Source organism: Colletotrichum tamarilloi, assembly GCF_030869305.1.
Source record: "Colletotrichum tamarilloi strain Tom-12 chromosome Unknown Scaffold_42.1, whole genome shotgun sequence".
Classification (NCBI taxonomy): Eukaryota; Fungi; Ascomycota; class Sordariomycetes; order Glomerellales; family Glomerellaceae; genus Colletotrichum; species Colletotrichum tamarilloi.
In genome coordinates this window covers 23,712-40,037 of record NW_026849425.1, presented here as the reverse complement: position 1 = coordinate 40,037, position 16,326 = coordinate 23,712, and the positions used below count along the sequence as shown (strand labels likewise).

Sequence of the window (16,326 nt, the reverse complement as noted above, 5' to 3'; positions counted from 1 at the left end):
TTCGCACAAGTCTGTTGCGATTAGTGTTACCAACAAAGCCCGTTGTCAGCTGCCTGTAACGCAAGAACCACAGCTTATACTCCGTCCATCGGACTTTGAGCCAGCACTCATCACATGTCAATAAACAACTTTGAACCGGGAGAGATGCGTTGCAGCTTCAGCATTATAAGATTGTGATCCATCGCTTGTTTGAGACATTGATTCGTCAAAGTCCCTGTTTCTGAAGCTCGATAGATTCATTTAACTTATTCAAAACATTGAAGATGGCCTGGTTGGGCGAGTATGCGCGCTCACAGCCTGCCGAAAAATATCCTTCTTGACATAATCTGTTGTCAATTACTTGTGTATGTCTACCTGGAGGTTCCGAAGTGGCAATAGACATTTGCCTGCTTAGTTTCTTTATTCAAAGATCTGGACCTGAGAATCTCCATGGTTCTCTTCCCCAAGTTATACCACGGGTAGAAGCCGCCTGTGTGTTGATGCTCGTCGCGATGGGCGACTCGGAAACGTGTAAGAAAGTAGAGATGAGAATTCGTCGGTTGTACTGCTTGTCCCCAAGATTGGGTTCGAGGTATTCAGTGGACTTCTATTTACGGATTTATCTTTTCGTGGGCAAAGCTCAAGTCAGACGCAAAGACTAAATATCTCTAGCCCCCCTTAAACTTCCAGAAATTTCTCAATGAGGAGGATGTCGAACTGTTAGCCCGGTCGCGATGTATAATGGTAGAGGAATTGGTTTGAGATGTGTCAAGAATGTGTAAAGGCCCCCTTCTGTCTCTGCTGTGACAAACGACTTCTGCCTCGAGTCCTATACTTCTTCTATGCCCTCTTGAAACCGCACATGGCGACAATTTCTCTCAATCCGGCCACGGATATGGCTGGTCGCCAGATCGTGCGCCCATGGACGTAGCGCAGCTAAAACGTACCTACCCAATCGCTCAACAACATCACTCCGTCAACACCCGCCGCACCCACTCCAGCTTTGTCGCGATAGACCGGCGTCCCAACCACGAATCTGGTGCCATCTCGTCAAACCCGTGGAAGCCGCCCGCCCATACGTGTAACTCTGCCGAGACCCCGGCCGACCAGAGCCGCGACGCGAACTCCACTGCTTCATCACGGCAGAATTCGGCGGAGCCCGCCTCAATGTACGCGGGTGGTAACCCCACTAGTGTCTCGGCCCGCGCAGGCGCCCAGTATGAGCTTATAGTGTCGCCGGCCCGGGTCCGGGCCCCGGCGCGCTCGCCCAGCGCGATGGCCCACGCCGCCGCGTTCTTAGTCCGGTCCCATGGCTCTACGCCGTCATCGAACTGCGCGCAGCTGATGGAATTGCAGCGGTCGTCGAGCATTGGGCAAGGCAGCATCTGCGCGTGTACCGAAGGGTTAAGCCCCACGTCGCGCGCCCGCAGCGCGAGCCCGGCCGCCAGCCCGCTGCCTGCCGACTGCCCGGCCACCAGGATGCGCGCTGCGTTAATACCTAGTACGTCTGCTGACGCCTGCACCCATTTCAGTGCCGCGAAGCAGTCATCCGACGCTGCTGGCTGCGGGTGCTCCGGCGCGCGGCGGTACTCGACGCTTATGAGCACGGCGCCTGCGGCCACAGCCCAGTCCAGCGGCTGCGAGAGTCCGACGAGGCGGTGGAGGAAAATTAGGCCACCGCCATGCGCGTATAGGATGCAGGGCCACTGCTTCTTATCACTCACTGAGGCCGCATTGGGCGTGAAGATGGAGAGCGCGATGGGAGGGTCATTCAGGCCAAGGCCGGGGGCCGTGTGCTCGGCGTACGTGAGGGGCCGGTCGCCTATGGCTTCCGCGGCGGCAATGTGTGGGGCCTCTAAGGTACGGTCGGTGCGGGCATGGTGATTAATGACGAACTCTGGGGTAATGGGACCGAACGGCTCAAAGGCAGCTTGGATGGGCGCGAGCTCCGAGTCAAAAGGGGGTCGGGGGAGCCGCATGATAATGTGTATTTAATGGATGGGAGAGGGATGAGATAGGATGAAGAGGGAGTGTGTAAGTGAGCCGCGAGTATGCGTACCTTATAGATTGGTTCATAAGAGAGGAGAGACAGCGGGACAATTTAAGTGAGGAGCTTGGAGCCGCAGTGATCAAGGTAAATAACGAGAATGTTCCTGGACACTTGACGACCAAGCCTCGTCTGTATCTTGGCGGCTTTCGTAACAGATACTGTCTTTGCGAATCCTTCACAACAGGCGACTTGGAGTTGCCGGTGATGGTGACAGTGGTCGAGATCGATCTATACCTCAATACTACCCTCCGTATCGAAGCTGCCGGCCTTTCCTTGGCTGGCCTTGCGCGGCATCTCGCGGATGCCCTGGTTCATCTCCGGTTTTACCACCCCGAGGTCGCTTGCACCACCGCCTGGGCCTCCGAGTACGGACCCCCGCACATCATCTACACCCCTCCGACGTGCGAGGCCGAAGTCCTGCAATGGGCGCGGGCCGCCGTTGCCGTAAGATCCACGTCCCAGACCGGGCTGCAGGTTGCGGCCCAGATCGGCATGCAGCGCCAGATCGACCCCGCCAAGTCCCTCCCGCCCGTGACGCTCGTCGTCGTGGCTGACGTGCAAAACGAGGAGGGGTTGCTGGCAGCCGGTGCACGCGTGGACGTTCTCGGCGTCTTTAATCACATCCACTGGGATAGCATCAGCGCGCGTGTTTTCGTGGGGGACCTGCTGCGCCGCCTTGGAGAGCAGCTAGGTGCCAGTAAGTCAGAGACGGCGTCGTCGCAGTACGCGTGGGGTAGCGAGATCGCGAACCTGAACGTGCCCGTTCTCGATGCGTGCAAGGTTGATGTCGGCGCTTTAGGCGAGGACTACAAGAAGATGCGGGATGAGTTCATCGCCGCCCTCCTCAAAAGCGGAGTGAGTCTCTTCCTTCAAACCCCTTTTTTCCAAAACAACATCCATTTCTCTCCGCTGCATTACCATAGCTAATACCTCAAAGTCCAGCTGGGGCTTACCTGTTGCTGCTGATACCGGCGCACCTCGCACGATATGGCGCATATTCACCGTTGAGCAGAGCGCTGCTATCAAGGCCGCCATCAAGACGCAGCTTGGTCCAGATTACACCGTCACTCACCTCGGCCACGCCGCCATGGTCCTTGCCCTCCTCCGTGCTCGGCCTCTCCCCGCCGACGTCTCGGATGCCGTCGCCCTTGCCTCGCCGCTGCCCGTGAACGGCAGACGTTACCTTCGCGGCGACGCGGCGCAGCGCTATGGCTCGTGCCAGGCCGGCGCCTCAGTTGAGTTCGCACCGTTGCGCGAGTGGGCCGTAGACGAGAGCAGTGCCGACGCCGTGCGGACTACGCTGGGGGCGCTGGCAACGCACGTCAAGGACGGCTATGAGTATTGGCTACGGAATGGGTTCCAGCTCGCCATCGACCAGGCCAAGGGCAATTTTCTCGCAAGCGTGCTCGGGTCGTGCGTATTTTGTTATGTCAATGTTGATTACTGGGTGCACCGGCTGACGCGTCTTGTAACTAATCAGTGCACCGCCATCATTCCCGCCTACTAGCTTTCCGGTCTGTGTCTTGTCTTCCAGACCATTCTACTCAATATGGCGGATCTTTGTATACTGACATTACGCTTCTCTCGCAGGTCTTTGCTAGCGACGGCATCGTGGACAAGTACATCCCTAGAGAGGTATTCGGCGCGGGCGAAGAGAAGCTCCTCGCTGTGGAAAGCTGCTTGTTTCACCTGGATACTTATCTCTCCGACGTGTGAGTACATGTCTTCCTCATAGTCTTTGAAAGCCCCAATCATTTGACTTGCACTTGTTGCCAGCGATATGCTGACCACTACCCCTTGCATAGGCTCGTCAGGATGGACAGCTGGAAGGGCGCCACGGGGCTGTCCATCTGCTTCAATGACGGCCGCTTGAACGCGACGCTTGCAGATCAATTTCTTGGCTACATTGCGGAGTTCATGTTGAAGTTCGCGGAGCAGTGATTGGAGCTTATCTTACATGGAACATTGTCGAAAGAGGGTGATGGCGCTGGCCGGTGTAAGATGTCGGACCCCATCGTCCTAGACATGTAGAATAGACACGAGCATTGTATACCTAGTAAGCATATAAGTTTGGTTTACCTAAAATTGTCCATGGAGATGTGATGTCTAGATTGGAGGGCCCATCCCTAAGCAAATTGAAGAACGTCAATCAGAAAGTTGGCAGGATAAATTTTTCAAGCTAGCTTGAGGCGGTAGCAAAATATCATCGGCTTCTAAAGAAACGTGCATTATACCAATGTGAATTCTGAATTCAAGTGCACAGATTATCTCCTATTGTTTTTCTTTCAATTTTCTTCTTCAAGTAAGGTGATAAAATCTAGTTCGTTGCATTCAAGAACACGAATCAGTCAATATAACACGACAATTAACATCCAGTTCTAGCGCAAAATTCCACGAAAGACTCATAAATGCCCAAACTGCTGACGAAAAATATTATCCACACTTTTTATGAAAACAACCAAAACTTGTCACCTCTCCGAACCATCTCCTCATTTCGCCGCGTCTTTTATTACCCTTTGAACGACCACCTCCAGCTCCCGGGCAAGCTCCTCCAGCCTTTCTAGACTAAAGTTGACCGTGTTGGCGCTGTACCATAGGTTCCATGTCTCGGTCTCTGGGTCCGGCCGCGCGATGAGCCACACCTCCTCCGAGTGATCCCACACCTTGTCCGGTCCGAACCAGCCGAGCTCCTGACAGCACTCGCCATCGCCCATAAGATCCACCGTGAACGGCTCCGGGTTCTGGAATTGTAGAATGTACGTCGACCGACGTTCATCGGGCTGCCACGACGCTGCGGGAGTGCAGGCCTCGAACAGCGGCGTGACCGTGCTCGTCTCGAAACCGAGCACGTCGAGCTGCGCCTGCCGCGTTGCCTCGAGCGTGCCTTCAAATGTCTTTTGAGCATCGAGTCGCACGCGCAGAGGCACCATGTTAACGGTTGGGCCAACGACGTTGGCCAGCGCGGGCGGAAGTGTGGAACGGCCCGACACTGTCATGGTCGTCACCACGTCATCAGTATCGCGCAGCTGAGCGAGCGCCTGCACACACGCCGCGACATAAAGATTCGCCGCTGTGAAGCCATCGAACGCGGGCGGCGCCTGGATGGCGCGCTTGATAGACACAATCTCAGCGGGCTGCCCCGTAGGGGTCAGCGCGAGAGGCTTCGAACCACAAAGCACCTCGCGCCAGTGAGCTAGCATCATATTTTCCGCCTCGCGCACGCAGTCAATGAAGCCCGAGAAGCGCGCCATGGGTGCCAGAGCCTTGCCCTGGAGGCTGGCCGCGAAGCAGTCGAGGATTGGTGTCAAGCTGGTGCGGTCGAAATGGGCGTGAGAAAGCCGGAGGCCCCAGCGCGTGGACCGACCCGGACCGTGAAGCACGTAGAACCGCGTGTAAAGAGATCCCGGAACCATGGCAGGCTGGAGGGCGGCGTGGAAGACTTCCGTGGCGAAGCTATCCATGTCTTGGTGGTCACCAATCTGGTGTCGTTCCACCGGCGCCGCCGAGTTTCGTGGGATCACCTGCAACATCCTCTCGCCAGGCGTCACGAACACGGCGGCCAGGATGCTGAGGTGGTCCCAGACCTTTTGGCAACATTTCTCTATCGTGTCGAGGGAGACTCGCTCGGGTACGTCTACGTGGACCATGAAGCACCCCTGTGCCGGATTGTACATGGCCGCGTCGGCGCACATGGCTTGGGTGGCCGTCGTTGGCATGACATCCTGGATATCTTCGAGCGGGAATTCGACGGCCGGCGCAATCGTTTCTTTGATGAAAGTACCGAGTTCTTGCCCTGCCAAGTCATCATCAGAGAGCAGGATGAACGGGCGTGGCTCCGAGTACGCCGACTGTTTCTTCTGCACCATCTTGACCCGCTTCGCCATGTCGCTGAGACGCGGACTCTGGAAGATGTCAGCCACAGTCAGGCGCATGTCGTGCTCGTGGGCTAGGGCTACTATGCGCATGGCCTGGATAGAGTCGCCGCCGATGACAAAGAAGTTGCTCTCCGCGCTGATCTTTGATATCTCAGTCTGGTTAAGCACCCGCGCCCAGAGTTCCCTGAGTTGCATCTCCTCCGGAGTGGACGGTTCCCTCGAGGTGATGCCCGAGTGAGTCTCGTGTAGAGCGACCAGCTGATCCCGCGTCATCGCGGCTCCCATCTCGCGCAGGCGCTTGCGATCTGTCTTGCCCGTCATGGTGAGCGGCATTTGCTTGAGTGGAATGTAAGCCGTAGGCACGAGGTGTGCCGGAAGCGCGCTGGCCAGCTCCTTGCTAGGCTCCCCAACCACCAGGGAGGCAAGAATATCATCCAGGGACGCCTCGCCGGGGGATGAGAGGGCAACGTAGGCCACGAGGATGGGCTCCTGGCCTTCCGGCTTGATGACCTCGGCAACCAATGTGACGGTCTCGTACCGGCTGGTCATGGCGCGGTGGAGGTGATGCTCAATGTCTTCCAGCTCGACTCTCTGGCCACGGATCTTGACCTGTGTGTCTTTGCGCCCGACAAATACTAGAGGTCCGTCATCGAGTTGTCGCACAAGATCGCCAGTTCTGTAAAGACGTCCCCGACGGCCCGGGACACCGCCCCCTCCCCTTACAAGCCACGATGGGTCGTGGACGAAAGCAGCTGCCGTCTTTTCCTCTTCATTCAGGTACCCGGCGCCGACGATGGGGCCCTCAAGCCAGAGCTCTCCCGTGATTCCTGGTGGCATCAATCGTCCGGTGTCCGGGTCTACAACCCAGGTGAGGGAGCCCAGTCCGCTGCCTATGCCGACATTTGGTCGCTCACCGGTCTCCCCTCGCAGAGCCGTCGAGATGGGGGTGCACTCGGCGGGGCCATAAGCTTGCTTGATGACCCCAGGTGTCCAGATCTCGACATCTTCTTTGCGGATCGGCTCGCCCAAGGAAATGAGGTTGTTGACGGCCGGGAGTGACGCTGGGTTCAGGAGACGGTGGGTCGTGGCATTCAGATTGAGAATGTTGGCTCCCATGTGGTTGATCGAGGCAGACAGATCGTTCCGCCGATCTTCGTCCAGAGGAATGCAGACGCACCCACCGGCTTCGAGTGTATGAAGCATGTTGAACCAAGCGCCATCGAAGGAGTAGGACGCAAAGTCGTACACGCGAGATGTGGTCTGGTAGCCGAAGAATTCGCCCTGGTAGTGCAGCGCACTCGCGTAGTTGGAATGAGTGACTTGGGCCCCCTTGGGCAGTCCAGTGCTGCCGGAAGTAAACACGAGGTACAGCAAGCTAGAAGTTGGCACTACGGGAAGAGGCACTTCAACGTCAGTAGCCTCGAGCTCGTCCAGAGCCTGTCGATCCAAGACTATCACCTTCAGTCCGTCGGATGTGCAGAGCTTTGATGGCTCGTCCCTGCGCAGGGCCGAGGCAATCATGACGCTAGGTACGACTTGCTGCACAATGGTCTGCAACCGCTGCTCTGGTTGTCCCCCGTCCAGCAGGACAGAACATCCCCCGGCCTTCATGACGCCCATCACAGCCACGGGAGTCCACATGGACTTCTCGAAGCAGAGGGGCACAATCATGTTTGGGCCGACTCCGAGTTTGATAAGACGGCGAGCTAACGTTGATGATAGGGCATCTAATTGTGCGTACGTGAGGTCGCCGTCCCAAGCATGGATAGCTTCTGCCTCGGGCTGTTGATGGACGCGGTCGATTATCATGTCGTGGACACAGCGGTCCATGGTTGGGGGGACTTGAGCGTTCCAGCGCCACATGTCTTTCATATCTTGAGGAGAAGCTACCTCAAGATCAGAAACTTTCAGGGCAAGATTCTCTGCGTCGCTCAACTGCTTCAAGATGTGCTCAAACTGTCCCAGAATCCTGGAGACCCGCTCTTCCTTGATCACAGACGAGTCGAAGACGGCATAGATATGTACGCCATCGACCTCGAGGTAGCAGTACAGCGTGAGGGCATACGACTTGGTCTCGTGTACAAAGCCAGAGACGTGAGACATGAGCCGGTTCTGCCTCAGCGACAGATTTTGGCCAAGAGGTTGGATCAAGAGGAGCGTCTGTGCTTGGCAAGCATCCCGAGCAGCGCCGGAAACTCGTTTGATGTTCTGAATACCGAACTGCTCAAACGGAAGCATGTCCACCATCTGCTTCTGTATCGCGTGCAGCATATCCTCAACATTCTCATCATTGTGTAGCATCACTCGTACGGGGACCGGGGCGATGGTAGGCGCCGTCATGCGCTCTACGCCAGCGACATCGGCCTGCCGGCCCGTCAAGGTCGCACCAAAGACGATGTCCTTGGATCCGGAGATCTGAGATTGCAGAATCGCCCAGGCGGTGCGAACAGCCGTTGCGGGTGTGGTGCTGCTGCGAAGCCAGGCGAGGCTCACGAGACGGTCCACGACGGTATCGGCAAGGGGCACCTTCGAGGGGTCGGGTAGCGCAGGGAAGGAAACCGCGCCGTCGCCGCCATCGAATTGGGCTTGCCAGAAATTCTCTGCGGTTGTATTGTCCTGCTGGAGTACGTGTTTGACGAAACTCTGGAAGGGGGCAAAGACTGGTGACTGGCCGTCGTTGTACACCTGTTCGATCGCGTCCAAGATGAGTGGCGCAGACCAACCGTCATAGAGCGCGTGATGGATTGTCCACACGAAGTATGACGCTCCCTGACGAGCGCTTTCACCCAGAGCAAAGAAGGACAGCCCTGACCCGAGAGCCTGGCTGGGTTTGTGGCTCTCAAGAGAAGAGATAGAATCCATGTCCAGATCGGGACCCCATTGGAAGCATTCGTTGACAACAACCTGAACCAGCCCATCGTCGGGGAGACTCACCACTCGGGTGCGCAACGTCGGTGTCTTGGCTACTACTTCTTCGCACGCTCTCTTGAAGCGAGCTAGATCAGTCGAAGCGGGAAGGCGGTACACGCTGCGTGCAACGTAATCTCCCTCACGCTGAGCAGTCATGGCTAGCAGGCCCTCTTGCAGAGGTGTACACGGGAAGATATCTTCGATCTGGCTCGGCTCGACCTCAGCAAGCTTTGCAGCATACTCTAGCGCTGTACGGCGATCCGTCTCTGGCTTAAGCAGCGACAGTGGAGGGATGGTATCGCCTTCTGGCGCAATCTCCAAACGAGGCTTTAGCGAACGAGCTTGATCTCTCAATTTGGGACTTTGAAAAATCTGCTGAGCCGTCAAATCAAGACCTCGAGTGCGGGCGAGGCTGACGAGGCGAATGGCTTCAAGTGAACTGCCGCCAATGTAGAAGAAACTGTCGTCGAGACCTAGTTGGCCAGGCTTACGGTCCAGGAGGATGGCCCAAAGCTCTTGTAGTTTGAGTTCCATCTCCGTCAGGGGCTCTTGGCCGGTAGACGGAAGTGAAGGGGAAGGGCCCAGAAGAGTCAACACGCCCAGAGGGAGGTCTGCGGCCAAGTCTTGCAGGCGCCGTATGTCAGTCTTCCAAGATGCGTTTCTTGGCATTTGCGACACCGGGACGAACTGCGTCGGGACCATGTAAGAGGGGAGAGCCTTCGACAGTAGTTTATGTGCAGCCTTGACGCTGGCTTGCCATTCATCCGTTCCCAAGAGGTCCAATGCGACAATGTTGTCTTCCTGGGTCTGAACAAGGCCGGCACCGTCTCGTAATTGCACGAATGCTGCCAGACTCTTGGTAGCGCCCAGAACATGGGGTGCGATAACAACCGGGAGGACTGTTGAGGCCTTGGGGAAAGCCTCCTTGAGATGGTGCTGCACCTCGCTGAGTTTGAGACGTTGGCCGCGCAACTTGATCTGCGAGTCCTTGCGGCCGACGAAGCGCACCACGCCGTCGGAATCATACTGAACCAAGTCACCAGTCTTGTAAAATCGCCGAGGCTCGCCCTGGCTATTGTTCTTGTCGCTGCACCAGTCGGGGGCACCGACAAAGAACTGCTCCGTCATCTCAGGCTTGGCCAGATATCCCCGGCCAACATTCGGACCTTCGATCAGGAGTTCACCCACGGAGCCAATAGGCAAAATGACGTGGCGGCTATTGGGGTCCACGATCCACAATCGTGTGCCGAATCCTCTGCCGATGACACCAGCATCGGTCCCCTTCACGTAAACATGACTTGCCGAGGTCACGGCGCACTCCGCAGGACCATAACTGATGATTGTCTCAGCATGATTCGCCCAGCGGGTCAAAAGGTCCTTGGAGGCAACCTCGCCACCTAGTATAATGGTCTTGAGGCTAGGCATGTCGGTCGGGGTGAGCAGACTGGCTAGGGACGGGGTGATCTTGGCCGACTCGACCTGGAACCGCGCCACGAAGCCTGCAAGGTCGTTCATCCGCTCGTCCTCTGAAGGGACGCAGATGGTGCCGCCGTGGAACAGGGTGCAGAAGATGTCCGAGTTGGCCATGTCAAACGTGTAGGCAGCAAATTGCAGCACGCGAAGACCACGCCGAATCTTAAAGGCCCGGCCGTGCTGATGGGCGGTGGCACACATGTGCCTATGCTCTAAAACGATGCCTTTAGGGGTACCTGTGCTACCCGAAGTAAAGACGACGATGCAAGCATTTCTCGGGCTGGCTTTCTTGATATCAAGAGAAGGAAGCGAGTGGTAATCTGTGTCTTTGGGCAATGCGAGGAGGTGGTCCTGCGAGATGGGCACCACGTTTTGCACCAATCCCTCGAAACGGTCAACCAAATCAGGAGATACCACAGCGAATGTTGCTTGGGTCTGTTGCACAATCTCCTGGATCCTGGTATCAGGATATTCCGGATCGAGTGCAGTGTAAGCACCTCCGGCTCGAAGAATTGAGAGCATGGCAACGATGGCGAAGGCCGACTTGGGAAAGCAAACTGGCACAATGACTTCTGGCCCTACGCCACACTCTTGAGAGAGGTGCTTGGCGAGGCGCGCAGTCGTAGCCTCCAACTCCCCATAGGTGTAAGCCTGATGAGTACTTAGGATGGCTGGGGTGTTGGGTTGTGAGGTAGCTTGCTTCTCGAAATGCCAATGGAGGCACTCGTCATGAGAAGAGTGCTCTGCGCCATTCCATGCAAGGATTGTGTCGAAATCCTCAACGCTACATGCCGCATTCGCTGTCATCTCGATGGCTTTCGTGGATAAACTTGGCGTGTCTTGAAGTTCTTGGCTATGCGACAACGCCCAAGGGCGTGTCAAGACAGGTTCCGTTTCTACGCCCATGATGATGGTTGATAGCAGCTGAACTGCGAAGTATTGGTAGCAAAGAGCGAATGAAGGAGTTGGAGGCTAAAGGACAGATCCAGTTGATGGTGCACGTTGCTGAGAAGAGAAGATAGTTTGTGATGAAGTCAAGTCTTTTCTGGATGGCAGTCTGTGTCTACTATGTATCCAAAGTTTCCCGTCGTCGTCGTCGTCGTCGTCGTCGTTGTGGTGCTGGGGAGCACCGTATCTGGGGGCCAGGATTCCTTCAACACTGCCCATCGCAACTCAATGTCTATCATGCAGCTTGATTGACCCCTCCCGCATGTCAGCATCATCTCAATATTCGCCTGGCGAAGCGACATCTCTCCAGGGCATCGAGCTTCCGAGGTTTGCCTAGATGTCGAGACAGATCCGGCTACAGAAACATGATCAACACGGGGGGTGACAGTTCTCGCAAGACTCACGGCTGGCGTGGTTCGAGCACCCGCACTGTATACATTCGGGGAAAAAGATGCCGGTCTGAAGGAAGCTGACGCTGCTGTGCACAATCAGTCTAGAATCTCTAACCTTGCCACCTGCAACAGAGATTCGGTTCCATAGAATAGATAAGAGACCTGTCAATATGAGGTTCTAGATCTCCGAAGGCAGGGGTTTCATGCAGCTTACGATCACACACCCACTGGGATGCAACTAGGCATGCAGGGTCCTACAGCCCTGAACCCCTGACCCTGATCCCTGATTCCTTCGCCATACGGGCGTGAAAATCGGATGAATTTCTTGTCCCGCCGCGACAATTGAACCGCAAGATCAGGAAAGCATGGGTTTGCTGAGGCTCCAAAGTGACTGATATCTTGTGTTATCACGACATCTGAAGCAAGCAGCCATTTCGGGCGAACTTGAGATGTGGCCTGGAACACGTCTCACATGGGGTGTAAGATTCTGTCGTGAGATTGCGCAGCTCTGGCCGGGACCTCGAAGCAAAAGTTCCTCCGTGCATCAAGTGCATTCAGGCTACAGAGCTTCAGGTTCGTGATATGTGAAGTGGCGATGATAGTGAGCTCGTTTGTCAATGCCTTTGATTGGCAAACCGCGATTGCATAGCAAGATCACTCGTGTAATTTCACTCATCAATCTGGATGGCAAGCTCACCGCAAGGTGACTCGGTCCCGAACTAGAACATAATCATTTCCTTACTTCAATCTCCCAACCACCTTTGCCCTCTATGAGATCTCCGTCTCTGTAGATAATCTTTTTACACGTTTGAAGTCAAAGAAGCATCATGATAGAAGACGCGCTCCTTGCTGCTCTGCAGCAGTTTTTCTCGCCCGAGGGTCTTGGTGTTGTAATTGCACTGGCCTTGAGTGCAATCCTTGGAAGACTCACTATTTTCGCACGAAAGGACGAGAATGACATATCCAGTCTCCCTCTTGTCAACGGCAAGAAATGGTGGCAGTTGACGGCCAAGGAGCAGCGAAAAACGTTCTGCAACCATGCCAAGGAGATTCTTGATCATGCCCTTCTCAATGTAAGCTATCAATCCCCACTAACGAAAAACTAGGGTCGCACAGTATAACTTACAGATTTTGCTAGGTTGGCGACAAGTTCCGTGTGCAAACTGAGAATGGCGTTGAGCTTCTCCTCTCTGCCGACTATGCCAGTGGAATGAAGGACGACGAGGCGCTTGACTTTGGCAAGCACGTGGAGGAGGTGAGCAACTGTGGCCAAGACTGATGCTGTGACAAAAAGCTTATTTTGATGTAGGATATGCACACCAGTCTGGATGGTTTTGCTCCTTTTCGCCAAGGACAAACCCGTGACAGAATCTTTCATGATGCTGTCAAGATCAACCTCATCCAGGATATTGCCAGACTCAATACTCCCCTCTCCGAGGAGGCAAGCCATGCGCTGCAAAAGCACTTTACGAATAAAGCAGGTTAGTCGACTTGATGTGTGATGCAATCAGGATGAGAAAATGCTGATGTTCAACGACAGAATGGCACGAGATCCCGCTCAAGATTCTCGCTTTCAAGATCGTCTCCCAACTGTCTTCCCGAGTCTTCCTCGGCGAAGAGCTCTGTCGCAATGATGACTGGCTTCAGGTCACGGTCGACTACACCAGGGACTCAATGCAGGCCGCGCAAGACCTACGCTTATGGCCCAAGTTCCTGCGTCCGCTTGCCTACTGGTATCTGCCCCGGTGCCGAGCCATCAGACAAGAGCTACAGACGTCTTTCAACATTGTCGATCCGGTCCTCCAAAATCGCCGCCGCGAGAAAGAGAAGCGGGTGAAAAAGGGTCTCGAACCCGTTCGCCACCTCGATGCGATGCAGTGGATGGAGGACGCGGCCAACGGCCGTCCCTATGACGCCACCGTTGCCCAGATTATGATGGCCATCGCCGCCAACTTTTCGGGGTCAGACTCGTTGAGCACGCTCATGATTTATCTCTGCCAGGACCCCCAGCTGGTCGAGGACATGCGCAAGGAGGTCATTATCGTCTTGTCTGAGAACAAGTGGAGCAAGTCTACCCTTTACAAGCTGCGTCTTATGGACAGTGTGCTTAAAGAGAGTCAGCGCATGAAGCCCGCAGCCATTGGTAAGAGAACATATCTATGGGCATTTCTCCAATTTCAAAAATTGAGGCACTAACATAGTCCCCCACAGCTGTCATGCGTCGTATCGCGCTAAAGGACACAAAGTTACATGACGGTACCAAGATCCCCAAAGGCACTAAGCTCATGGTATCCACCTCGAAGTCTTGGGATGCAGACAAGTACCCCAACCCAGAGAAGTTTGACGGCTACCGCTTCCTGCGCATGCGTGAGGAGCAAGGGCTCGAGACGGCACAATTCGTGTCGACGACACCCGATGCCCTGGGCTTCGGCATGGGCAAGCATGCGTGCCCGGGCCGTTTCTTCGCCGCCAACGAGCTCAAGATCGCCCTCAGCCACATCCTTCTGAAGTACGACTTCAAGCTGGCTCCGGGCGCTCCCACGGATCCTACGTTCCAGGCTTTGTACTGGTCGGCTAACGACAATGCACGAATTGTGATTCGCCGCCGCAAGGAGGAGATTGAGCTGTAGATGATTTGCATGCTGCACTCGGTGCGACAGGCTCTACGTTTGCATGTAGTTCACATCCCACCATATTGTAGTCATGATGTAACAGGTTCAAGCAAATGAGCTGTGAGTCGGGTGGTGATTCACGCCAAATAATAGCCTTACTAGACAGGATAATAGGATGACCTCAGAAATTCAGAATGAATCCATGTTGTTGAGAACAATCATGCACACTTTGACCCAATGTTGTACGCTACTTCATCGCATTTGGAGAAGATGAACTTGAGGACAGCGATCAGCTTTCACAAAATCTTCACAGTTCGTTACTCTATGTCTATGTCCAAATTCGCTGGATTTATTGGTGTTGTCTTTCATTTCTACGAGTATTCTTCATTTTGATATGTAGAGAACGAGCTACGATGTCTAAGGGTACCATTTTACGTTTCAATCGCGAATATTTGTGAGAATCTCTGACTAAGCCTTTCAATCCATCGGATAACGCGTTAGAAGCAAGGCATTCGCACATTCAGACGATGGTTTACTGGACGTTCGACGGGGAAAATCAAAGAAATCGCGACAATTCAGTACGATACGAGATGCTGTGTTGTGGCACAGCCGTTAACATTGGCCGGGATTGCTCACAAACGGCCTGCGCTTATAGTACTTTTGGCAAGCACTGTTGCATTCCGTCGGCTAAAACAATACGCATCATGGTGGTCGCACTGATACGGCCAATCAGTGTTGTGGGAATAGCCCCATACTCCGGTCCAACTCGGTCTCCCAGATTAGGTCTCCCAAGGTCTAGAATCCTGTTTTCCGGTCCGGGTCTCTGTTCCCATTGCCCTCAAAGTACTTTGGTTGTGGGACGGACCCTGAAGCTTCGCACTTATTTCCTGAGTGTCTTCAACCCCAGACTCTTATCGGGCCCATACGGAAAGGACCCTGAGCATCAGGGTCCAGCCCCATCTGCGAACAGAGCCTCCGAGATACATGGGTGGAAACGTACGGTCCACGCCCCTTCTTATCACTACTCAGTAACACACTGACAAGTAAGGCAACAGAGAATGACGCCCGTAAACGGCCTGCCGTTTTGGAATGTCCCTGAAGATCCACCTCACGTAGTATCCATAATCAGTAGCAGGGGGTAATCACACATATGCGCACACCCACCCCGCACACAATCCGTACTATTCCCAGCGATTATATGGCGCAATACAGTGCAATCAGATTCGGCTGGGTCAGAAGCGGCTTTGTGGCAATTTTATTGGCAGATTCCTGGGCTACGTTGCATGAGTATCCATTTCACCTAGACTCCTCGGTATTAGACACCGATATGTTGCACACACAGAAAACAGTGCCTTGCGCCTACTAACCCTAATTCAATGTTATGCACTAGCAGCGGGTTCGGAAACTCACGGCGCCTATACTAGTTGCCGCCTCGGCTAGAGCGTTAGAGGATCTCTGCGGCTGATGCGGTGGACTTCCGCCGGCTGCGAGTCCACCTGTAAGTGTTCTTCGCTTTGATTACGGTGTGTACTGATAAAGTTGCATTGAATCAGAAGGATGACTTGAAGGAGCTGGTGCAGAAGTCCACGAGGAGTCTACAACATAAGTCCCCTGTATGCAGCGTAACTCTCCGGTGTCCTAGTATGGGGGAGGCCACAACACCAAGTGGTTTCCTGCATGTTCATATGCGGCAAATGAAAGAGAAAGTAGGCCCAGATTGCCCGTTAACTAGACACGTAGTATGAGCCCGAGTGCAAACATGGATAGCATGATGCAGTTTACGAGTCTCGCCCCCAGGCCTCTTGGCCTAGGTCTTGCTTCTCAAGCCCATATCGTATCTCATGTTTTGTGCCGCAAACAGACCGCAACAGCGGTGATTGAGGGGCTTGCAGGCTTACGAAGTGACCTTTAGGCCGAAATAGACGTAGCCATGTGTATGAGATCCGAAACCCTTGCAGAATTAGCAGGATTTGCCCTCTTCTTCGCGCAGTTGTAACTTGATGTATCTGTACATACATCAACGTATCGCTCCATCTCGTCGGGCCCTTTTGTGATTTGACCGGGGTATTTTCTTCACGCGCGCTCGC

General features: G+C 54.7%; 4 protein-coding genes across 4 annotated transcripts; 2 read left to right on the top strand and 2 right to left on the bottom strand.

Annotated features, from left to right (window-relative positions):
* Positions 1-947: 947 nt before the first annotated feature.
* On the bottom strand, positions 948-1,958 carry CTAM01_09872 (uncharacterized protein; the record flags this gene model as incomplete). Its single annotated transcript, XM_060525888.1, has 1 exon — positions 948-1,958. The coding sequence occupies one exon, from the start codon at positions 1,956-1,958 to the stop codon at positions 948-950; it is 1,011 nt and encodes a 336-aa protein (XP_060379397.1).
* Positions 1,959-2,233: 275 nt separating this feature from the next.
* Positions 2,234-3,970, top strand: CTAM01_09871 (uncharacterized protein; the record flags this gene model as incomplete). The annotated part of the gene is made up of 5 exons (XM_060525887.1): positions 2,234-2,884; positions 2,967-3,442; positions 3,510-3,543; positions 3,620-3,741; positions 3,835-3,970. The coding sequence occupies 5 exons, from the start codon at positions 2,234-2,236 to the stop codon at positions 3,968-3,970; spliced, it is 1,419 nt and encodes a 472-aa protein (XP_060379396.1).
* A 548-nt stretch (positions 3,971-4,518) lies between these two features.
* On the bottom strand, positions 4,519-11,193 carry CTAM01_09870 (tyrocidine synthetase 1; the record flags this gene model as incomplete). The annotated part of the gene is made up of 1 exon (XM_060525886.1): positions 4,519-11,193. One exon carries the CDS (start codon positions 11,191-11,193, stop codon positions 4,519-4,521), a length of 6,675 nt encoding a protein of 2,224 aa, XP_060379395.1.
* Positions 11,194-12,454: 1,261 nt separating this feature from the next.
* Positions 12,455-14,257, top strand: CTAM01_09869 (p450 monooxygenase; the record flags this gene model as incomplete). The annotated part of the gene is made up of 5 exons (XM_060525885.1): positions 12,455-12,700; positions 12,766-12,882; positions 12,937-13,108; positions 13,168-13,770; positions 13,839-14,257. 5 exons carry the CDS (start codon positions 12,455-12,457, stop codon positions 14,255-14,257), a joined length of 1,557 nt encoding a protein of 518 aa, XP_060379394.1.
* Positions 14,258-16,326: the final 2,069 nt, after the last annotated feature.